The sequence below is a fragment of the Ranitomeya imitator genome, chromosome 10 (genome assembly GCF_032444005.1).
Source record: "Ranitomeya imitator isolate aRanImi1 chromosome 10, aRanImi1.pri, whole genome shotgun sequence".
Lineage (NCBI taxonomy): Eukaryota > Metazoa > Chordata > Amphibia > Anura > Dendrobatidae > Ranitomeya > Ranitomeya imitator.
The window spans coordinates 75,985,457-76,010,886 of NC_091291.1; the positions used below are offsets into that span (position 1 = coordinate 75,985,457).

The window sequence follows — 25,430 nt, forward strand, 5'->3', positions numbered from 1 at the left end:
ACAGACAGGGTAACAGAGACAAGGGTAAACTGAAAACTCAAAACAGGAAAGGATAAGGAATTTCCAAGCCTACAAACCAGGCAACTGTCACTAATAAACTCCTCCAGCACTCCTTTACAAAACCAACTTCTCCCACTCCTATGTCTTGCAGCAATTGCTAACTCTGATGATGACTTGGTAATCGGGCCCAGATTTTATAGGGAAAAGGAGTGGCTAACAAAGCACAGCTGAATCTAGGAGTTTGAGAATATGGCCGATTAACTCCTGTTCTGCTGTGTTCTGCTGGAAGAAAATCAACCCATTTAATACACTGGAGAAGTGTTTTCTAATGCTGCTGCAGTGCAATGTAGCGCAACCTCCACCAGATGATGCTGGTGAGGGAAGAGAGGTTGCACACACAGCGTAACATCATTGAGCAGCAGCACAAGCGCCACCTGGTGGCGAAAGAGTGATCAGACGAGCCGAGTCAGAAACAGAACAAGAAGTACCAGAGGTCACAGCAATGCACGTGGTCAAATAAAAGCCAGAAGTCAGAGCCAGACGGGAGCAGATATAACTGAGACAAGAGACAGTTAAATAGGTCAGAAGACAAGCCGGGTCACAAACCAAAAGGTCCAAGCACTAAGACAAGCGGGGTGGCAGAAAAGTAAAGTCACGGGAACAGAGTAAATGGGCAGAGAACAAAACACGGTATCAAGGGGTCAGCTGCTCAAGCCTGGGAGCATGAACTATCACTGACATTGGTCACAGCAGACTGAAATAGCCACTCCAAACCCAAAATGAGGCAGAAAAGGTTAACCTCCACATGACCAGACCGGAGAGAGAATAACAAAAAAAAAAAAACCCCGGCCTGGATCATGAAATACTTCTTCTCAGCATAGTAGAAGCAACCATACGCTGCAGTCTTCTGTCTCCGCTTCCTTGCAGTAACCCCGCGACACTAAAGTTTTTGTCCATTCTTCTTTGCAAACTAGTTCTTGCTCAGTGAGATTAGATAGAGAGTGTCTGTGAACAACAATTTTCAAGTCTTGCCACATATTTTCAATGGTATTCAGGTCTGGACTTTAACTGAACCATTCAAACACATGAAAATACTTTGATCTAAACACTTCCATTGTAACTCTGGCAGTATGTTAAGGGTTGATGCCTTGCTAGAAGATAAACCTGCATCCAAGACTCAAGAGTTTTGCAGCCTCTAATAGGTTTTTCTCCATGATTGCCTATATTTAGCTCCATCCATCTTCCCATCAACTCTGACCAGCTTCCCTCTCCTTGCTGAAGAAAATCCATCCCCACAGCATGATGCTGCTACCAGCATATCATATTTGACGGTGTGGATGGTGTATTTAGGGTGCTGTACAGTGTTAGTTTTCCGTCATGCATAGCGCTTTGCATTCATCCCAAGGGTCTCATCTGACCAGAGCACTTTCCTCCAGATGCCAGCTGTATCCACTACATGGCTTTTTGCAAACTGCAGCAGAAAGTCTTATGGCTTGCTTTTGTCTTGCCACTCTTCCATTAAAGGGAAGGTACCGCGTTTGTAGGTCATTAATAAATCACTGTAATGTAGCATAACATGCTGCTATAAGCAAGTTTGAAATGCATGTGAAACAGATTTCATGTGTTATATGAGTTTAAAGAATGCACTGGGGGCTGACATCTTGGTTTTGCCGCAGTAGCAGGACCCTATCAGTGTCAGATTACGGCACCCCATGGACATAGGAGATAATAGACCTGACCCTATTTCTAACATTGTAGCAGCATTAGCAGTGAGCTGGGCACGCCTCTGTGGGCTGCACAACTCACTGCTGTAGGTGTGACTGGCTGCCATTTTATTATAGCCCTGTGCTCTCTATCGCAGGACAGAAGAAGCCCTCACTGCTCCTCTGTACTCCAAGCAGGCACATCCTCTGCTCCTCACATGCTGCCCTGTGTGCTTCTCCTGCTGTGTCTCCGCCTCCTCCTCACATACAGTCCCTGTGATCTCTGGTAAGCTGCACTCACAGCCTGCAGAGAGGGAGGTGACACCTGGAGAGCGAGAGCAGGGCAGCTGACAGGACAGGGATTAAGGTGGGGGAAGGGGATGGCAAGAATGTTATTCACAAAAAATGCTGCTGAGCCCACTGTGTTCTGCTCCTCTGTAAACAAGCTGTGCCTCTGATGCAGTAACTGCTGGTGATAGCTGGTGATAGCAGGTCACAGGGCAGTCACACACAAAATGGTGCTGCCCTGTGATGCTGCTCTTCATTCTGTCCCAGGGATATTAGACCACCCAAAAGGGGAGGGAAATGGTGATGTCAGCAGTTACTGCCCCAATTTTGCTGCTAACAGTAAAGCTGCTAAATCTTACTATAGCTGCTTGAGGTCTAAAATGGAAAATGCTCCCCCTAGTGGTAAATATGTATATTTGTAGAAAAATATGAAATATTTTTCATATAGAAATGTTTGCAAACAGTGCAAACATTGCATTAATACATTTTAATTACTATTTTAAGCTTAATTTCACAAAAAAAAACAAAATACAAGAAAACGGGTGGCACCTTCCCTTTAAGGCTAGATTTATTGAGTAAACAACTAATTGTTATTCTGTGGACAGATTCTCCCACCCAAGCTGGGGATCTCTGCAGCTCCTCCACAGTTACAATGGGCCTCTTGACTGCTTGTCTTATTTGTGCCTTTCTTGTTTGGGATGTCAGTTTTGATGCACGGTCATGTCTTGGTAGGTTTGCAGTTGGGCTATACTCCTTTCATTTTTAGATGATGGATTGAACAGAACTGTGTAAGATGTTCAGGGCTTCGGCTTCTTTTTTTATAACCTAATTATGCTTTACTTTTCTCCACAACTTTATCCCTGACCTGTCAGCAAGAACGGACTGGGACTAAAATTCTGCCCTGGCATTTGAAAGCACACAGGCCCATGCTGTCTGCATCCCAGATGTAGCTTTCTTATACTAATATTAACCTGCCTGGTGGATGTTCTACAAGACCAATATTTCTAATAATACCAATAACACCGCTATATAAGATTGAATAATAATACCGCAATAATAATATTTCAATATAACAGATACCAACAAACCATTACCAAGTATTACCAGCATTTACAATTATTACATTATTTATCTAATAAAAGTGCGAAGTGACTAAAGAGTAAATAAAAGAATTCTTTATTAAGACAAAATTTAAAATTGTTTAAAAGGACAGGAAAAAACAACCTCCAAAAAATTCAGGGTACGGTACAATCAGAAGATGCATATGCAATATATCTGCTTTTTGAAGTGTTTTTTTCTTATTATATGAACTTGTTAAATAGGGTGGACACACAAATATCTCATTAATTCCCCTTTCTTGCAGTTCTTTCAAAGAAAAAAGAAAAAACAAATCTAAAGAGAAAAACTTCACAAAAGGTAAAAAAAGAGAAATATGGCTATGTGCCGATCCAAAAAAGCATACTGAATGGGATGGCATTCATTGGTAGTATCAGCAATCGCCGGACAAAAGCAGTGTACTATAAATAATATATATGAAACACTGGAAATCCCACTTTCAGGTATTTCTAAATAAACCCACTAAATGGCAGTAGGGTATAATGAACTGGTATACACAGCGTTTTGTAATAGGGCTGTAAAGGAACTGGTCACAAAGAAATTCGTATTACCTAAGTTTCTGTAATATCGTGCAGTAATAGAAAAGAGGAGAATTGTAAAGTACCCTGCGCCCTCCTTAGAAATACCTGAAAGTGGGATTTCCAGTGTTTCATATATATTATTTATAGTACACTGCTTTTGTCCGGCGATTGCTGATACTACCATTGAACTGCCATCCCATTCAGTATGCTTTTTTGGATCGGCACATAGCCATATTTCTCTATTAACTTTTGTGAAGTTTTTCTCTTTAGATTTGTTTTTTCTTTTTTCTTTGAAAGAACTGCAAGAAAGGGGAACTAATGAGTAGTGTTGAGCGATACCTTCCGATATCCAGAAGTATTGGCATTGGATTGGATCGGCCGATATCCCAAAAATATCAGATATCACCGATACCAATACCCGATAGCAATGCAAGTCAATGGGACACAAATATTGGAATGTAAATAAGCCCTTTCTGTCCTTCCACATCCTGTTCCGTAGGTAGGAAGAGTGTGGGCGGTGCGTGGGCGAACACTGTGCATGTCTGTGTGTGTGGCGGGGTCTGTGCGGGCCTGCCGGGGATCTGCACGGGCCTCTTGGGGGTCTGTACAGGCCTGCCGGGGCTTTGTGCGGGCTGCCGGGGCTCTGTGCGGGCCTGCCAGGGCTCTGTGTGGGCCTGATGGGTCTCTGTGCGGGCCTGCCGGGGATCTGCACAGGCCTCTTGGGGGTCTGTACGGGCCTGCCGGGGCTTTGTGTGGGCTGCCGGGGCTCTGTGCGGGTCTGCCAGGGCTCTGTGTGGGCCTGATGGGTCTCTGTGCGGCCTGCCGGGCTCTGTGCGGGCCTGCCGGGGCTCTGTGCGGGCCTGCCGGAGCTTTGTGCGGGCCTGCCGGGGCTCAGTGCGGGCCTGCCGGGGCTCTGTGCGGGCCTGCCGGGGCTCTGTGTGGCCTGCCGGGGCTCTGTGCGGGCTGCCGGGGGTCTGTGCGTGTGTGCAGGCATCGTCCGATGGGACGAGTCCCATCGGACGATGCCTGCTACAGTGACAGTGATTGACACATTAGCCAATGATGGGACAGAAGTAGTCCCATCATCCGGCTAATGTGTTAAATGAAAAAAATAAAAAACATACATGCTACATACATACTACATACATACTACATACATACTACATACAGTACATTCATACATTACATACAATATATACATATAGACATACCGTACATAGAGTACATGCTCACCATTACTTGTCATTTTGATCCCCGAAGCCAGTGTCACTTGTAAAAAATATTAAAATAACAAACAACCAATATACTCCCTGTCCACAGAAATCCACGAGTGTCCCACGACAATCTCCCGTGGAGAACGGCAGCATCAGCTGATGCGACCGCTCTCCAGGGGCTCCAGGAACACAATGACGGGAGGAAGGTATCCTTCCGCACTGTATTCCTCCGCCGCTGTAAAAAAAATAGTCCCTAGTCTCACTTTTGGCATTGCTGTGTGAGAAATTTTCCCACGCAGCAATTGCCATAAAGTGGACTTTGAACTTTAGTAACCTCAGTGATGCACTGCAGGAGACATTGTCTCTTGTCAGTGTGTCACTGAGGGTCCTATAGAGCAGTGACATCACCCGATGTCACTGTTCTATAGGGGAGATCGTCGCGGGACACTCGTTATTTATTGGACTACGGCGGACAGGTAGTATACGGTTTATTATTTTACGTTTTTTGCAGGCGCTGATGTATGGTTAAGTATGTTTAAATATGGTTAAATGAAGAATATTAAAATACTTTTTTCCTAATGTGTGTGTGTTTTTTTAACCCTTTATTACTATTGGATTAATAATGGATATTATTGACGCCTCTCCGTTATTAACCTGGCTTAATGTCACTTTACAATAGCAAGGTGACATTAACCCCTTATTACCCCATATCCCACCCCTACACGGGAGTGGGAAGAGAGGGGCTAAGTGCCGGAAAGGGTGCATCGTTCAGATGCGCCATTTCTGGGGTGGCTGCGGACTAGTATTTGTAGCCGGGGGGGGGGGGCAATATCCATGGCCCCTCTCTCTCCATGGCCCCTCTTATCTATTAAAATAGATAAATCTCCGGGTCCGGATGGCATACACCCACGAGTACTAAGAGAACTAAGTAATGTAATAGATAAACCATTATTTCTTATTTTTAGGGACTCTATAGCGACATGGTCTGTTCCGCAGGATTGGCGCATAGCAAATGTGGTGCCAATATTCAAAAAGGGCTCTAAAAGTGAACCTGGAAATTATAGGCCAGTAAGTCTAACCTCTATTGTTGGTAAAATATTTGAAGGGTTTCTGAGGGATGTTATTCTGGATTATCTCAATGAGAATAACTGTTTAACTCCATATCAGCATGGGTTTATGAGAAATCGCTCCTGTCAAACCAATCTAATCAGTTTTTATGAAGAGGTAAGCTATAGGCTGGACCACGGTGAGTCATTGGACGTGGTATATCTCGATTTTTCCAAAGCGTTTGATACCGTGCCGCACAAGAGGTTGGTACACAAAATGAGAATGCTTGGTCTGGGGGAAATTGTGTGTAAATGGGTTAGTAACTGGCTTAGTGATAGAAAGCAGAGGGTGGTTATAAATGGTATAGTCTCTAATTGGGTCGCTGTGACCAGTGGGGTACCGCAGGGGTCAGTATTGGGACCTGTTCTCTTCAACATATTCATTAATGATCTGGTAGAAGGTTTACACAGTAAAATATCGATATTTGCAGATGATACAAAACTATGTAAAGCAGTTAATACAAGAGAAGATAGTATTCTGCTACAGATGGATCTGGATAAGTTGGAAACTTGGGCTGAAAGGTGGCAGATGAGGTTTAACAATGATAAATGTAAGGTTATACACATGGGAAGAAGGAATCAATATCACCATTACACACTGAATGGGAAACCACTGGGTAAATCTGACAGGGAGAAGGACTTGGGGATCCTAGTTAATGATAAACTTACCTGGAGCAGCCAGTGCCAGGCAGCAGCTGCCAAGGCAAACAGGATCATGGGGTGCATTAAAAGAGGTCTGGATACACATGATGAGAGCATTATACTGCCTCTGTACAAATCCCTAGTTAGACCGCACATGGAGTACTGTGTCCAGTTTTGGGCACCGGTGCTCAGGAAGGATATAATGGAACTAGAGAGAGTACAAAGGAGGGCAACAAAATTAATAAAGGGGATGGGAGAACTACAATACCCAGATAGATTAGCGAAATTAGGATTATTTAGTCTAGAAAAAAGAAAAAAGACGACTGAGGGGCGATCTAATAACCATGTACAGTGGGGCAAAAAAGTATTTAGTCAGTCAGCAATAGTGCAAGTTCCACCACTTAAAAAGATGAGAGGCGTCTGTAATTTACATCATAGGTAGACCTCAACTATGGGAGACAAACTGAGAAAAAAAAATCCAGAAAATCACATTGTCTGGTTTTTTATCATTTTTTTTGCATATTATGGTGGAAAATAAGCATTTGGTCAGAAACAAACAATCAAAATTTCTGGCTCTCACAGACCTGTAACTTCTTCTATCAGTATAAAAAGACACCTGTGCACACCCTCAAACAGTCTGACTCCAAACTCCACTATGGTGAAGACCAAAGAGCTGTCAAAGGACACCAGAAACAAAATTGTAGCCCTGCACCAGGCTGGGAAGACTGAATCTGCAATAGCCAACCAGCTTGGAGTGAAGAAATCAACAGTGGGAGCAATAATTAGAAAATGGAAGACATACAAGACCACTGATAATCTCCCTCAATCTGGGGCTCCACGCAAAATCCCACCCCGTGGGGTCAGAATGATCACAAGAACGGTGAGCAAAAATCCCAGAACCACGCGGGGGGACCTAGTGAATGAACTGCAGAGAGCTGGGACCAATGTAACAAGGCCTACCATAAGTAACACACTACGCCACCATGGACTCAGATCCTGCAGTGCCAGACGTGTCCCACTGCTTAAGCCAGTACATGTCCGGGCCCGTCTGAAGTTTGCTAGAGAGCATTTGGATGATCCAGAGGAGTTTTGGGAGAATGTCCTATGGTCTGATGAAACCAAACTGGAACTGTTTGGTAGAAACACAACTTGTCGTGTTTGGAGGAAAAAGAATACTGAGTTGCATCCATCAAACACCATACCTACTGTAAAGCATGGTGGTGGAAACATCATGCTTTGGGGCTGTTTCTCTGCAAAGGGGCCAGGACGACTGATCCGGGTACATGAAAGAATGAATGGGGCCATGTATCGTGAGATTTTGAGTGCAAACCTCCTTCCATCAGCAAGGGCATTGAAGATGAAACGTGGCTGGGTCTTTCAACATGACAATGATCCAAAGCACACCGCCAGGGCAACGAAGGAGTGGCTTCGTAAGAAGCATTTCAAGGTCCTGGAGTGCCTAGCCAGTCTCCAGATCTCAACCTTATAGAAAACCTTTGGAGGGAGTTGAAAGTCCGTGTTGCCAAGCGAAAAGCCAAAAACATCACTGCTCTAGAGGAGATCTGCATGGAGGAATGGGCCAACATACCAACAACAGTGTGTGGCAACCTTGTGAAGACTTACAGAAAACGTTTGACCTCTGTCATTGCCAACAAAGGATATATTACAAAGTATTGAGATGAAATTTTGTTTCTGACCAAATACTTATTTTCCACCATAATATGCAAATAAAATGTTAAAAAAACAGACAATGTGATTTTCTGGATTTTTTTTTCTCAGTTTGTCTCCCATAGTTGAGGTCTACCTATGATGTAAATTACAGACGCCTCTCATCTTTTTAAGTGGTGGAACTTGCACTATTGCTGACTGACTAAATACTTTTTTGCCCCACTGTATAAGTATATAAGGGGACAATACAAATATCTTGCTGAGGATCTGTTTATTCCAAGGAAGGTGATGGGCACAAGGGGGCATTCTTTGCGTCTGGAGGAGAGAAGGTTTTTCCACCAACATAGAAGAGGATTCTTTACTGTTAGGGCAGTGAGAATCTGGAATTGCTTGCCTGAGGAGGTGGTGATGGCGAACTCAGTCGAGGGGTTCAAGAGAGGCCTGGATGTCTTCCTGGAGCAGAACAATATTGTATCATGCAATTAGGTTCTGTAGAAGGACGTAGATCTGGGGATTTATTATGATGGAATATAGGCTGAACTGGATGGACAAATGTATTTTTTCGGCCTTACTAACTATGTTACTATGTATGTTACTATGTTACTATGAATTTCAGCCCGCAGCTGTCTGCGTAGCCTTTCTGGCTATAAAATATAGGGGGACCCCACATCATTTTTTGTGGGTCCCCCTATTTTAATAGCCAGTAAAGGCTACGCAGACAGCTGCGGGCTGATATTCATAGCAGGCTACAAATATTGGCTTTCCCCCTCTGGCGCAGAAAATTGCACAGGAGTCCACACCATTTATTTTCCACTATTTTTCAATTAACCGCTCATTAACCCCTTTCTGACATTAGACGTACTATCCGTCGAGGTGGGGTGGGCCCCTATGACCACCGACGGGATAGTACGTCATACGCGATCGGCCTATCGCAGCTGACATCCGGCACTATGTGCCAGGACCGGTCACGGACCGCTCCCGGCATATTAACCCCCGGCACACCGCGATCAAACATGATCGCGATGTGCCTGCGGTACAAGGAAGCATCGCGCAGGGAGGGGGCTCCCTGCGGGCTTCCCTGAGCCCCCCGCAGCAACGCGATGTGATTGCGTTGCTGCGTGGGTCTCCTACCTCCCTCCCTGCTCCAGACCCGGATACAAGATGGCCGCGGCATTCGGGTGCTGCAGGGAGGGAGGTGGCTTCACAGAGCCTGCTCAGAGCAGGCACTGTGAAGCCTGCAGTGCTCTGAGACCGATCGGTGATCTGACAGAGTGCTGTGCAAACTGTCAGATCACCGATCTGTAATGTCCCCCCCTGGGACAAAGTAAAAAAGTTAAAAAAAAAATTTCCAAATGTGTAAAAAAAAAAATAAAAAAAATATTCCTAAATAATGAAAAAAAAAATATTATTCCCATAAATACATTTCTTTATCTAAATAAAAAAACAAAGCAATACAAGTACATATATTTAGTATCGCCGCGTCCGTAACGGCCCGACCTATAAAACTGGCCCACTCGTTAACCCCTTCAGTAAACACCGTAAGAAAAAAAGAGGCAAAAAACAACGCTTTATTATCATACCGCCGAACAAAAAGTGGAATAACACGCGATAAAAAAGACAGATATAAATAACTATGGTACCGCTGAAAGCGTCATCTTGTCCCGCAAAAAACGAGCTGCTATACAGCATCATCAGCAAAAAAATAAAAAAGTTATAGTCCTGAGAATAAAGCTATGCAAAAATAATTATTTTTTCTATAAAATAGTTTTTATCGTATAAAAGTGCCAAAACATAAAAAAATGATATAAATGAGGTGTCGCTGTAATCGTACTGACCCGAAGAATAAAACTGCTATATCCATTTTACCAAAGGCAGAACGGTATAAATATCTCCCCAAAAAGAAATTCATGAATAGCTGGTTTTTGGTCATTCTGCCTCACAAAAAGCGGAATAAAAAGCGATAAAAATATGTCACGTGCCCGAAAATGTTACCAATAGAAACATCAACTCGGCCTGCAAAAAACAAGACCTCACATGACTCTGTGGACCAAAATATGGAAAAATTATAGCTCTCAAAATGTGGTAACGCAAAAAATATTTTTTTGCAATAAAAAGCGTCTTTCAGTGTGTGACGGCTGCCAATCATAAAAATCCGCTAAAAAAACCACTATAAAAGTAAATCAAACCCCCCTTCATCACCCCCTTAGTTAGGGAAAAATTAAAAAAATGTATTTATTTCCATTTTCCCATTAGGGCTAGGGTTAGGGTTAGGGCTAGGGTTAGGGTTAGGGCTAGGGTTAGGGTTAGGGCTAGGGTTAGGGTTAGGGTTAGGGCTAGGGTTAGGGCTAGGGTTAGGGCTAGGGTTAGGGCTACAGTTAGGGTTGGGGCTAAAGTTACGGTTTGGGTTTAGATTACATTTACAGTTGGGAATAGGGTTGGGATTAGTGTTAGGGGTGGGGTTAGGGTTACTGTTGGGATTAGGGTTAGGGGTGTGTTTGGATTAGGGTTTCAGTTATAATTGTGGGGTTTCCACTGTTTAGGCACATCAGGGGCTCTCCAAACGCGACATGGCGTCCAATCTCAATTCCAGCCAATTCTGCGTTGAAAAAGTAAAACAGTGCTTCTTCTCTTCCGAGCTCTCTCGTGCGCCCAAACAGGGGTTTACCCCAACATATGCAGTATCAGCGTACTCAGGACAAATAGGACAGCAACTTTTGCGGTCCAATTTTTCTTATTACCCTTGGGAAAATACAAAACTGGGGGCTAAAAAATAATTTTTGTGGGAAAAAAAAAAGATTTTTTATTTTCACGGCTCTGCGTTATAAACTGTAGTGAAACATTTGGGGGTTCAAAGTTCTCTCAACATATCTAGATAAGTTCCCTGGGGGGTCTACTTTCCAAAATAGTGTCACTTGTGGGGGGTTTCTACTGTTTAGGTACTTTAGGGGTCTGCAAACACAATGTGACACCTGCAGACCATTCCATCTAAGTCTGCATTCCAAATGGTGCTCCTTCCCTTCCGAGCCCTTCCATGCGCCCAAACAGTGGTTCCCCCCACATATGGTGTATCATCGCACTCAGGACAAATTGGGCAACAAATTTTGGGGTCCAATTTCTCCTGTTACCCTCGGGAAAATGCAAAACTGGGGGCTAAAAAAATAATTTTTTGGGAAAAAATGTTTGTTTTATTTTTACGGCTCTGCATTATAAACTTCTGTGAAGCCCTTGGTGGGTTAAAGCACTCAAAACACATCTAGATAAGTTCCTTAGGGGGTCTACTTTCCAAAATGGTGTCACTTGTGGGGGGTTTCAATGTTTAGGCACATCAGTGGCTCTTCAAACGCAACATGGCGTCCCATCTCAATTCCTGTCAATTTTGCATTGAAAAGTCAAACGGCGCTCCTTCCCTTCCGAGCTCTCCCATGCGCCCAAACAGTGGTTTACCCCCACATATGGGGTATTAGCGTCCTCAGGACAAATTGTACAACAACTTTTGGGGTCCAATTTCTTCTCTTACCCTTGGGAAAATAAAAAATTGGGGGCGAGAAATAATTTTTGTGAAAAAAATATGATTTTTTATTTTTACGGTTCTGCATTATAAACTTCTGTGAAGCACTTGGTGGGTCAAAGTGCTCACCACACCTCTAGATAAGTTCCTTAGGGGGTCTACTTTCCAAAATGGTGTCACTTGTGGGGGGTTTCAATGTTTAGGCACATCAGGGGCTCTCCAAACGCAACATGGTGTCCCATCTCGATTCCAGTCAATTTTGCATTGAAAAGTCAAATGGCGCTCCTTCGCTTCCGAGCTCTGTCATGTGCCCAAACAGTGGTTTACCCCCACATATGGGGTATCTGTGTACTCAGGACAAATTGTACAACAACTTTTGGGGTCCATTTTCTCCTGTTACCCTTGGTAAAATAAAACAAATTGGAGCTGAAGTAAATTTTTTGTGAAAAAAAGTTAAATATTCATTTTTATTTAAAAATTCCTGTGAAGCACCAGAAAGGTTAATAAACTTCTTGAATATGGTTTTGAACACCTTGAGGGGTGCAGTTTTTAGAATGGTGTCACACTTGGGTATTTTCTATCATATAGACCCCTCAAAATGACTTCAAATGAGATGTGGTCCCTAAATAAAAAAATGGTGTTGTAAAAATGAGAAATTGCTGGTCAACTTTTAACCCTTATAATTCCCTAACAAAAAAAAAATTTTGTTTCAAAATTGTGCTGATGTAAAGTATACATGTGGGAAATGTTACTTTTTAAGTATTTTGTGTGACATATCTCTGTGATTTAATTGCATAAAAATTCAAATTTGGAAAATTGTGAAATTTTCATAATTTTTGCCAAATTTCCATTTTTTTCACAAATAAATGCAGGTACTATCAAAGAATTTTTACCACTATCATGAAGTACAATATGTCACAAGAAAACAGTGTCAGAATCACTGGGATCCGTTGAAGCGTTCCAGAGGTATAACCTCATAAAGGGACAGTGGTCAAAATTGTAAAAATTGGCCCGGTCATTAACGTGCAAACCACCCTTGGGGGTAAAGAGGTTAAGGCCTCTTTCACACTTGCGTCAGTACAGGTCCGTCGCTATGCGTCGGGCCAACGTATCAACACACATTGTGAAATTTATAGCAGTCTAGGAGAAAAGCGCCGCACAGCTGTTCCTCAATCACTAGCGGTATCTTCGGTGCATAATAACTTCTCTGGGATCCGGCTACCAGGTAGAGGTGCACGCGTGAAATGAGTATAAACCACTGGCAATGCGTAGAAAGAAGCGGCAACACTCACCCAGGACCGGTGAGTGTTGCCGCTTCTTTCTACGCATTGCCACATTGTGAAATTTGTGCATGACATGGGCAGCGGAAGCAGTTTTTTAATGCATCCGCTGCCCATTCTGAAGACTGGGGACAAGGGGGCGGAGATCCCATCAACTACATCAAAAACTGCATCATAACTGCATGAAAAACTGTATCCAAACTGCCCTAAAAACTGCATCAAAAACTGCACCAAAAACTGCACCAAAAACTGCATCAAAAACCACACCAAAAACCTGCCTCAAAAACTGCACCAAAAACGGCATCAAAAACAGCCTTAAAAAACTGCACCAAAAACCTGCATCAAAAACCGCACCAAAAACCTGCATCAAAATTATGACCTAGTATCTTTCATATGAGGTTGTTCATTTTTTACCGTATATACTCGAGTATAAGCCAACCCGAGTATAAGCCGACCCCCCTAATTTTGCAACAAAAAACTGGGAAAACTTATTGACTCGAGTATAAGCCTAGGGTGGAAAATGCAGCAGCTACCGGTAAATGTCAAAAATAAAAATAGATACCAATAAAAGTAAAATTGAGACATCAATAGGTTAAGTGCTTTTTGAATATCCATATTGAATCAGGAGCCCCATATAATGCTCCATGCAGTTCATTATTGCCCCATAAGATGCTCCATACGAAATAGGCCCCATATAATGCTCCATACAGTTCATTATGGCCCCATAAGATGCTCCATATATAAATATGCCCCATATAATGCTCCATGCAGTTCTTTATGGTCCCATAAGATGCCCCATATAATGCTCCATTAAGTCCTTTATGGCCCCATTGATGCCCCATATAATGCTCCATGCAGTTCTTTATGGCCCCATAGATGTCCCACATAATACTCCATGCAGTTCTTTATGGCCCCATATAATGCTCCATGCAGTTCTTTATGGCCCAATAGATGCCCCATATAATGCTCCATACAGTTCTTTATGGCCCCATAGATGCCCCATATAATGCTCCATGCAGTTCTTTATGGCCCCATAGATGCTCCATATAATGCTCCATGCAGTTCTTTATGGCCCCATGTAATGCTCCATATAATGCTCAATGCAGTTCATTATGGCCCCATAGATGCCCCTTATAATGCTCCATACAGTTCTTTATGGCCCCATAGATGCCCCATATAATGCTCCATGCAGTTCTTTATGGCCCCATAGATGCTCCATATAATGTTCCATGCAGTTCTTTATGGCCCCATAGATGCCCCATATAATGCTCCATGCAGTTTTTTATGGCCCCATAGATGCCCCATATAATGCTCCATGTAGTTCTTTATGGCCCCATAGATGCCCCATATAATGCTCCATGCAGTTATGGCCCCATAGATGCCCCATATAATGCTCCATGCACTTCTTTATGACCCCATAGATGCCCCACATAATGCTCCATGCAGTTATGGCCCCATAGATGCTCTATGCATTTCTTTATGGCCCCATATATGCCCCATATAATGCTCCATGCAGTTATGGCCCCATAGATGCCCCATATAATGCTCCATGCAGTTATGGCCCCATAGATACCCCATATAATGCTCCATGCACTTCTTTATGGCCCCATAGATGCCCTATATAATGCTCCATGCAGTTATGGCCCCATAGATGCCCCACATAATGCTCCATGCAGTTCTTTATGGCCCCGTATAACATTGTGCCACATGTAACGCTGCTGCTGCACTAAAAAAAAAAATCACATACTCATCTCTCGTCGCTGCCTGCTGCTCCTCAGCGCCCAGTCTCTCCGCACTGACTGTTCAGGCAGAGGGCGGGCGCGCACATTAATATGTCATTGCGCGCTCTGACCTGAACATTCACTGCAGAGGACGCAGAAGACGGGGCGGCGGTGGAACGCGGAAAGGTGAATATGACATACTCACCTGCTCCCGGCGCTCCTGACGTGGTCCCCGCATGTCCCATGGTCTTCGGGAGCGGCAGCTTCTTCCTGTAGTGAGCGGTCACATGGTACCGCTCATTACAGTAATAAATATGCGGCTCCACCCCTATGGGAGTGGAATCCATATTCATTACTTTAATGAGCAGTACCAGTGACCGCTGAACAGGGGAAGAAGCTGCGGCTCCCGAAGACCATGGGACATGCGGGGACCGCGTCAGGAGCTCCGGGAGCAGGTGAGTATTTGACAGGTGTCGCTCCCCCTCACCCGCCGACCCCCCCACCTTCCATGACTCGAGTATAAGCCGAGAGGGGCACTTTCAGCCCATTTTTTTTGGGCTGAAAATCTCGGCTTATACTCGAGTATATACAGTAGATCCTTCATATTCCCGTAACATATGGGGTTCCCTGGCATCACGTGTATATTTGTACCAGCCTCTATTTGTACATTTGTACCAGTCTCCATTTGTATATTTGTATTACCCTCCATTTGATATTTTGATATTATGACTTTAATTGGTGTCCTTATTTATATCCATTTTATATCTCATTGGCTTGCATCTAATATACCTCTCTCTTTTTACAGAGCCATTTATACTGATGCATCAATGTCTCTGCCGGATTGTGGGCACACCAGTCTCCTATTGGAACCACATCACTGGATTCAATCACTCTATCTGTATAACTCACCATCCACCCACCCTCTCTCTCTACGTCTTACCAGTATTTCAGGACCTCCCCTCCCACCAGCATGTGACCACATTGTTTGCAATCTCTATGACGCCGTGGACCGCAAACACTTCGGCATTATGTGACATGCATGGCCATACTGTTTCCGCTTATGCCACTTCTGGTTTTTCTGGACACTTCACTCATCGGACACAGGCACCGCCTCCAGTCTATTTTAGGCGCACTGTTCCCTGCCTCCATAGACGAGCGGTGGATACCGCGTCTCGACCAGGAGAACACATGCAACACCCGCCGCTTTAAGGTATTTAACTAGTGACTCACTGGTGCTGCCACCCCTTAAGGGCCTTATAACAGCTGACCGTCAGTCACAGTGCTCGGTTTTTACTTTGGTCCATTCTACCATATTTTCCCACAGTGCATTTACTTGTTGGCTCTAATCCTACATAACTGGTATGTACTCCCCAGGCTACTCACATCACCTGGCACAGGCCTTATTTAGTAGCTCTGGTTCGTAAATATATTTCAAATTTTTTTCACCTAGACGCAGTCTATTATCTTTGGCTCTTCCTATAAAGTCCATTAGTACGGTATGTCCTTATCCACCCCGTTCTCAGTCACCCGTGCCTTGACACCACAGTGGTTTATTCTGCATTCTTACATCTTTTCTAACTCTCACTATGACCTTCATGCCTCAAATCGACTTTGTTCTATATTGCATTATATTGTATATACTTTCTTTCGTTGTTTATGTTTTTTTACCTATATATATATGTTTTTTCACACTGCAGTAACTGAGGAAGGTCCCGAACTTGGGGACCGAAACGTTTGTCGGTACTACAAATAAATCCTTCACAAAGCATTAATTTGAGTGCCAGGTTCTTCAATCTCTGTGTGTGCAGTCTCACTTCCCTCTCAAGCTCCCTCTGGTGGAGGCTGTACTATACTGTACTGCAGCAGCATGACATACAGCAGTCAGACTTTTTTTGTAGTTGATGATGAGGTTTGCGCACAAGTCTGGAGGAATTTATGTCCACTCCTCTTTGCAGATCATCTCTAAATCATTAAGATTTTGAGGCTGCCGCTTCGCAACTCGGAGCTTCAACTCCCTCCATAAGTTTTCTATAGGATTAAGGTCTGGAGACTGGCTACACCACTCCATGACCTTAATGTGCTTCTTCTTGAGCCACTCCTTTGTTGCCTTGGCTGTATGTTTTGGGGCATTGCCTTGCTGAAGGACCCAGCAATTACTCATTTTTAATGTCCTGGTGGAGGGAAGAAGGTTGTCACTCAGGATTTTACGATATGTGGCGCCATCCATTCTCCCATTGATGCAGTGAAGTAGTCCTGTGCTCTTAGCAGAGAAACACCCCCAAAACATAATGTTTCTATCTCCATGCTTGACAGTGGGGATGGTGTTCTTTGGGTCATAAGCAACATTTCTCTTCCTTCAAACACGGCGAGTTGAGTTAATGACAAAGACCTCAGTTTTTGTCTCATCTGACCACAGCACCTTCTCCCAATCACTCACAGAATCATCCAGGTGTTCATTGGCAAACTTCAGATGGGCCTGCACATGTACCTTCTTGAGCAGGGGGACCTTGCGGGCACTGCAGGATTTTAAACCTTCACAGCATAATGTGTTACCAATGGTTTTCTTGGTGACTGTGGTCCCAGCTGCCATGAGATCATTAACCATTTCCCCCCGTGTAGTTTTAGGCAGATCTCTCACCTTCCTCATGATCAAGGATACCCCACGAGGTGAGATTTTGCATGGTGCCTCAGATCAATGTCAATTAACAGTTTGTATTTCTTCCATTTTCTTGCTATTGCACCAGCAGTTGTCTCCTTCTCACCCAGCATCTTACTTATGGTTTTGTAGTCGATTCCAGCTTTGTGCAGGCCTATGATCTTGTCCCTGACATCCTTAGAAAGCTCTTTGGTCTTGCCCATGCTGTAGAGTTTAGCGTCTGACTGAATAATCGTGTTTGTGGACAGGAGTCTTTTATAAAGGTGACTATATAAGACAGCTGTTTTTAATGCAGGTAACGAGTTGAGTAGGAGCGTCCAACTAGTCTGTAGGAGCCAAAACTCTTAATGGTTGGTAGGGGATAAAATACTTATTTATCACTGCAAAATGCAAATACATTTATATAATTTATACAATGTGATTTTCTGGATTTTATTTTTGATATTCTATCTCTCAATGTTAAAATCAACCTGAAGTCAACAAGAAAGTAAAGCCAGCTAACCACCTTCCAGGTGCACGGGAACTCCATCCCGATGAGGCGATATGTAGCAGAGAGAAAAAAAGGTCTTTGTTCCAGCTCCTTAGATAAAATCTTCAAAATTTATTTAATCAATTAAAAATGACTAAAGGCTTTGATAAAGATCGTACTTGTGATCGAAACGCGTCACCTGCTGTTTCTGTGTGCACATGGTGTGGTCTTGGAGCATGCCTTTTGTCATTTTTAATTGATGAAAAAAATGTTGAAGATTTTATCTAAGGAACTGGAACAAAGACCTTTTTTCCCTTAAAATTAACCTACCCTAAAAGTTATAGACTGTTCATGTCTTTGTCAGTGGGAAAACTTACAAAATCAACAAGGGATCAAATACTTATTTCCCCCACTGAACATAAAAAGAGGGTACTGTGTAATAAGGGTCGGCAATATGTATAATATATATATATATATATATATATATATATATATATATACATATATACATACAGTACAGACCAAAAGTTTGGACACACCTTCTCATTTAAAGATTTTTCCGTATTTTCATGACTATGAAAATTGTACATTCACACTGAAGGCATCAAAACTATGAATTAGCTTTGTTGCCATAAAAGGAAGGGGGCCCAAACTTATTTCTTGCACAAGGGCCCCAAGCTGTCTCTGTTCGCCCCTGGTTTTCTTTATACTTCACAAATACTTGCTACTTTGCTAGTAAATCACATAAAGTCACACTAAAATACATTTAAGTTTGTGGGAGTAACATGAAAGAATATGGAAACGTTCAAAGGGTATGGTAAGCCTCCTTACCTTGACATGACAGAGCTGGTTTGTCACTCTCCACAAGGAGAAACATTTCCCCTTAGACCTCAGTCCAGAGCCTCTCACCTAGCCAAATCAGTTCTCATGCTTCGCCCTGACGAGGGCCAACTGCCCGAAACACCATGTCTGCGAATTGAGATACTGATTTGGCTTTTATCCTAAGTCATATTGCACGACTCGTTAAAGGGTTGATTTGTAGGATCGCTACTTCCAACAGGTGGCGCTATAGAGTTCAAGTCCTCTTTTTCTCTGAAGAGGCAATTTGCAAAGGGTATGAACACTTTTTCAAGATGCTGTACATACAGAGATTTTTTTTACATACAGTAGAAGTCCACAGAACCGTACATAGACATGTAAAAGTAATTAAAAATTGTGCAAAGACAAGAAAGTACCATATTCTATGCTAAAATAAGGCAAAAAACACCCCACATGGATAATAACCAACAAAAAGAAAACTCAGGCAATAGAGTTCTCCTGAGAAAGCTAACTTTATATGGTGATATGCATAGGGCAGCGGTTCCCGTGTGGCTTTCTACAGATGTTCAGGTATATATCTTATATTTATTATTATTATATTATTTATTATGCTCCTTTTTTGGACACTTTACTTCATTGAAACTTAATTGAAATGGAACGGCCAATTTATTGTGTTTGTTTCTTTCCGTGTCTTTTTGCATATTTTTGGCAACTTTTTTTCATACAGTGACTGGCACTCTTTATGCTCTGTAACATCTACAGTCCCCATTTTATAAACAATTGAGAGTCCTCAGTGGTTGATACCTTTTAATGGCTAACTGAAAAGATGGTAACAAATTGCAAGCTTTCGAGACTACACAGGTCTCTTCATCAGGCAAAGACTAAAACAAATTCTGAAGAATCACATATTTATGCACAACATAGCACAGAACTGTCACTATGGGAGAGTGATAATAAACAGTTGTGTCCATAAATATTGGAATGATGGACACAACTGTTTATCACTTTCCCGTAATGACAGTTCTGTGGGATACTTTAGTTTCCAGCTCACAGTAGGCAAGAACAGTCCTGCCTGCCCACCATAAATTTTTATATGTTCTGGTGGGATTTATTTGGGTTAATGATTGGGTCACGGTGGCTTATGGTGGTTCGGGGGGTCCCTGAAGTTGGTGCTAAGTGGGAATATGGATTCCTCCATTGGTAATACAATATGGTTTTGGTCTGATGATTTTAGGGGGATTTTCGGCAGTGGTTAGTCGGATCTCCAGGGTTTAAGTGATCAATGGAACCCCTTGGGGTGATGGTGCTACCGAGCCACTGGGGAAACGGCTGGGAGTGATCTATGGTCTGTTTATTATGTCCACAGGTTATGTTTGGGTAATCACCAGATTTGGGGATCTTCAAGGACCCTCCCCGTGTCTTATTTATATTATTGTTAAATATTTGCATGTTGTACAAATAAAGGCTGCTGTGGATGAAATTATCCAAAATTATGGTGTCATCGTTTTAATTTTGGGGCTTGTAGTTGGGGGGAGGTTATTAGGTATTTCATTTGGTGGGATGGGTTAAGGTTATGGGAGGGTTCCCACCAAACATCGACAATATCAGTGTCAAGCGCTCTTCACATGCACATTTACATTTTACGTTTGTATTTTCCATTTAAAACAGACAAACAGAACAGATCAGCTGAATTGGCATCCTGTGCTGGTTTAAACAGAGGCTAAGAGGCTTCATGGATTTATATGGGGTCCATAAAGTCCTACAGGTAGAACATTTCTTCCATTTTAAAATTAAGAAAAAAACAGAAAGCAGACAGATCCATTATATAGTATTGCCGCTGTTAAACTTCAGTTCAAAACAAGAACGCACTGGATGCTAATTACATTGATTTGTTCTGCTTGTTCACTTTTTCTAAATTCTTATTCAGTCTGGCAATATTTATTCTTTTGTTAGAAGCAAAACTTACTTTTTATTTTGCTCTCAATATAGCTAAACCACTGTTTTAAAGTTGAGTCTCCAAAAATGTGAATAAACTTCCCCCGCAGGCATGTGTCTAATATGTCATCCAGTTTTTCATATGCAAGCATGCTGCATCCCTTTGGAAACCACACATTCTTGATAGCATGTCCACTGGGATATTCCAGCTTCATTCCAATTTTGCATCTTTCCTGAATGGAAGTATTATCTGTTGACATAAAATTACCAGTGCACAATCCATTACTGCAATTAATCACATTTAGAGAAAGGAAAAGGAGGACTCTTTCATATGTGCCACTTTGATGACATTTTAATGTTATTTTTAAAGAGAACCTTTCACTAGTTTGATCATGGTAAACTGGCCATATCATGAAATAATGGCTGCCAAGCTGGGTACTGCGTTTTTTATGTTTTTAATTTCTCCTCTCCATTGCGGAAATATTAGCTGGTATATCTTAGGCTATAGTTTATGTAAAGTTCAACTAGCCATTATCAGAGAATTTTCTCTAAGAGCTTATACCGCTTCTCCCGCATGAGGTTGACCAATCATAAGCAGGCTGAGTCAAGCAGGAGTGTAAAAGACACGCCCTCCTCACCTGATTAATCTTTGCATCTACTGTGTAGAGCTACAGCACAGCTGAGTTATGTATAATGATAAAACACTTCCAGATTTCATCTCATGGCTGTCAGCGTGGGGGAGAGTGACAGCAGATAGCACTGTGAGATGGTATCTACAGGTGTTTGTAATGATACATATATCTGCAGCTACTGTATAGAGCTATTGCAGAGCTGAATTATATATCATTACCAACACCTCAGCTCTCACCCTCCCCCACACTGACTTCCTATCATGAGATGAGATCTGTGGAAGTAGGTCTAATGATACATAACTCAACTTTTCTTTATCTCTACTCCGGGGCTGCAGAGAATAATGAGGAGAGGAGGGCATGTTCTTCTTTTTTTCTTTGTGTGTTGCTGTTGGCTTATTATTGGTCATACTCATACAGGGGAAGAAGTATATGCCCCCAGAGACAAATGTCTATTAAAAGGAACCTGTCACCCCCCCAGGCGTTTGTAACTAAAAGAGCCATCTTGTGCAGCACTAATGCTGCATTCTGATAAGGTGGTTCTTTTAGTTATTGTTCATTGCACTGCAGAAATAATCCCTTTTGAATTTGGTCACTCATACCTGTGAAATCGCCAGGGATGCAGATCTTTTCCCCCTCATCCAAACGCCTCCCAGCCGTCACTCTGCGAGTAGGGCGCCGCCTCCTCTGCGTTATTCAGTTGTCCAGGCGCCTGCGCAGTCATATTCTGCCTTGGGTATGCGCAGTTCGCGCTGCCCGACAACTGACATCACTTGAGGTCTTGTTTACTGCGCATGCGTGCACCCGCGGGATCTCGGGCCGCTCTTTTAGTTACAAACGCCTGGGAGGGGTGACAGGTTCCCTTTAACACCCAGTTGAACATTACATAAATTATAAGCTAAACTTTACAAACTACGGTAATATCTCAGCAACAACGGAGAGAAGAAATTAACAAACTACATTTTACTCAGCTGTGCAGCTACTACTCCATCATATGGCCAGTTTACCATACTCACACTCATGAAAGGTCTTCTTTTATATTCAATGTCAGAATGGAATTATACATTGAATTAATCGTTTCTGCTAATAAGTCTTTAAATATTTATCCATTTTATGTTTAATCAAAGATTCTGTGGATTTTTGTTGCTGGTTTTTAGAGATGACCAAACTGGGACAGTAAAATTCAGCTTCCGTACCGAACACCTACTGTTCGGGCACGGACACCGAACAGGGACTTCCTCAGGAAGTCTGTGCTACTGATCGGGTTCAGCTGCCCGAACACCGGGTGTTTGTCATGCTGTCATGTGCATGACAGCGCAGCAATCACCGCTTCTGATCACAGGTGAAATCATTCCCGCCAGTCAGAGCCGCGGTACCCACACTGTTATAAGACAGGAGGTGTGATTGCAGGTATAAAGTTTACCTCCGTTCACTGGCGTCAGTGGATAGAAAATTGAGGATGAAGGGCACCACTGCTAATAATATTGGGATCACCTATAGACAATTAACAAAAGAAGAAAAAGACATGCCATATGTAATGGGATCACCAATCTATATACAAAAATAATTTCTTTATTAATGAACAGCTACACACTCAACAGAATATTAAAAACACTTAAAAAGTCTGTGACAAGACTACAGACACTGTGATTAACACAATCAGTTAATCACACCTGTCAGACCACCCATAGAAAATATGTCCACGTATTGGATACACAAGTGTTAATTGTAATGAAACCCAGGCAAATTGTACAGAGGATAAAACGTTGACAAATTTGTATACCACCCGAGGCACACTGAGCGTTAGCACTTATAGCACAGATATACAGTGGGGCAAAAAAGTATTTAGTCAGTCAGCAATAGTGCAAGTTCCGCCACTTAAAAAGATGAGAGGCGTCTGTAATTTACATCATAGGTAGACCTCAACTATGGGAGACAAACTGAGAAAAAAAAATCCAGAAAATCACATTGTCTGTTTTTTTAACATTTTATGTGCATATTATGATGGAAAATAAGTATTTGGTCAGAAACAAACAATCAAGATTTCTGGCTCTCACAGACCTGTAACTTCTTCTTTAAGAGTCTCCTCTTTCCTCCACTCATTACCTGTAGTAAGGGCACCTGTTTAAACTTGTTATCAGTATAAAAAGACACCTGTGCACACCCTCAAGCAGTCTGACTCCAAACTCCACTATGGTGAAGACCAAAGAGCTGTCAAAGGACACCAGAAACAAAATTGTAGCCCTGCACCAGGCTGGGAAGACTGAATCTGCAATAGCCAACCAGCTTGGAGTGAAGAAATCAACAGTGGGAGCAATAATTAGAAAATGGAAGACATACAAGACCACTGATAATCTCCCTCAATCTGGGGCTCCACGCAAAATCCCACCCCGTGGGGTCAGAATGATCACAAGAATGGTGAGCAAAAATCTCAGAACCACGCGGGGGGACCTAGTGAATGAACTGCAGAGAGCTGGGACCAATATAACAAGGCCTACCATAAGTAACACACTACGCCACCATGGACTCAGATCCTGCAGTGCCAGACGTGTCCCACTGCTTAAGCCAGTACATGTCCGGGCCCGTCTGAAGTTTGCTAGAGAGCATTTGGATGATCCAGAGGAGTTTTGGGAGAATGTCCTATGGTCTGATGAAACCAAACTGGAACTGTTTGGTAGAAACACAACTTGTCGTGTTTGGAGGAAAAAGAATACTGAGTTGCATCCATCAAACACCATACCTACTGTAAAGCATGGTGGTGGAAACATCATGCTTTGGGGCTGTTTCTCTGCAAAGGGGCCAGGACGACTGATCCGGGTACATGAAAGAATGAATGGGGCCATGTATCGTGAGATTTTGAGTGCAAACCTCCTTCCATCAGCAAGGGCATTGAAGATGAAACGTGGCTGGGTCTTTCAACATGACAATGATCCAAAGCACACCGCCAGGGCAACGAAGGAGTGGCTTTGTAAGAAGCATTTCAAGGTCCTGGAGTGGCCTAGCCAGTCTCCGGATCTCAACCCTATAGAAAACCTTTGGAGGGAGTTGAAAGTCCGTGTTGCCAAGCGAAAAGCCAAAAACATCACTGCTCTAGAGGAGATCTGCATGGAGGAATGGGCCAACATACCAACAACAGTGTGTGGCAACCTTGTGAAGACTTACAGAAAACGTTTGACCTCTGTCATTGCCATCAAATGATATATTACAAAGTATTGAGATGAAATTTTGTTTCTGACCAAATACTTATTTTCCATCATAATATTCAAATAAAATGTTAAAAAAAACAGACAATGTGATTTTCTGGATTTTTTTTTCTCAGTTTGTCTCCCATAGTTGAGGTCTACCTATGATGTAAATTACAGACGCCTCTCATCTTTTTAAGTGGTGGAACTTGCACTATTGCTGACTGACTAAATACTTTTTTGCCCCACTGTATATGGAAGAAACATGGAAATCACACAAATAACAAAATTGGAATAAGCACAAAATACATCTCAATACAGATACATAAAAGGTATGTGCCACATAAAGAAACCACCGGAGACTAGACGGAGGTGGACATGACTTGGGGATGGGTGGACTGAGAACTCCTGCAGCCTTTGTTTGTATTGCAGTGTAGATTTTAAACAAGAGTGATGTTGCTTTAAGAGGAAGGAGTTTAGATGTTTGTGCCTGGTGTATTACTGTGAGGAGGGTGGGGCTTATATAGGGGAGGCAACTCTGGCTCACCCTCTTTCTCTCACACGATGGACAGGAGGAAACATTACCCGCCCTCCCGCCCTGTTTATAATCTCTGTCCTTAAACTTTTTAATTATTGCTTGTATAATGATAAATGCTTTATTGTATTTTTGAATTTGTCATTGTATATCTTGTACCAGGTTCAATTGTATATTGGCTATAAAGAGTTATTATTTGTGGCAACCTTCTAAGCCCAAGGGAAGGGCAATCCTTCAGCCATGGTTCCCTGGAGGTTTCCTCCACAGGGGGTTTTTCCTCTCCTGAGCGCTGTAGGATGACTCTTTGTGAGTCGGGGGTTTGCCAAGTTTAGTCCCATTAATGCTTTTGCAGGGACTCCTAATTTTTAAGTTTGCAAAAATGATTTAATTATAAAAAAAAAAAAAAAAAAAGTGTCAAATGAGACTTGAAATTTATAA

General features: G+C 42.7%; 1 protein-coding gene across 1 annotated transcript in view; it reads right to left on the bottom strand.

Annotated features, from left to right (window-relative positions):
* LOC138652210 (NXPE family member 4-like) overlaps positions 1-25,430 on the bottom strand; it is a 115,098-nt gene that overhangs the window by 2,120 nt on the left and 87,548 nt on the right. The window contains exon 3 of the mRNA XM_069742979.1: positions 20,678-20,896. Within this exon, the coding sequence (XP_069599080.1) occupies positions 20,678-20,896 (219 nt within the window). The remainder of the gene's footprint in view (positions 1-20,677; positions 20,897-25,430) is intronic.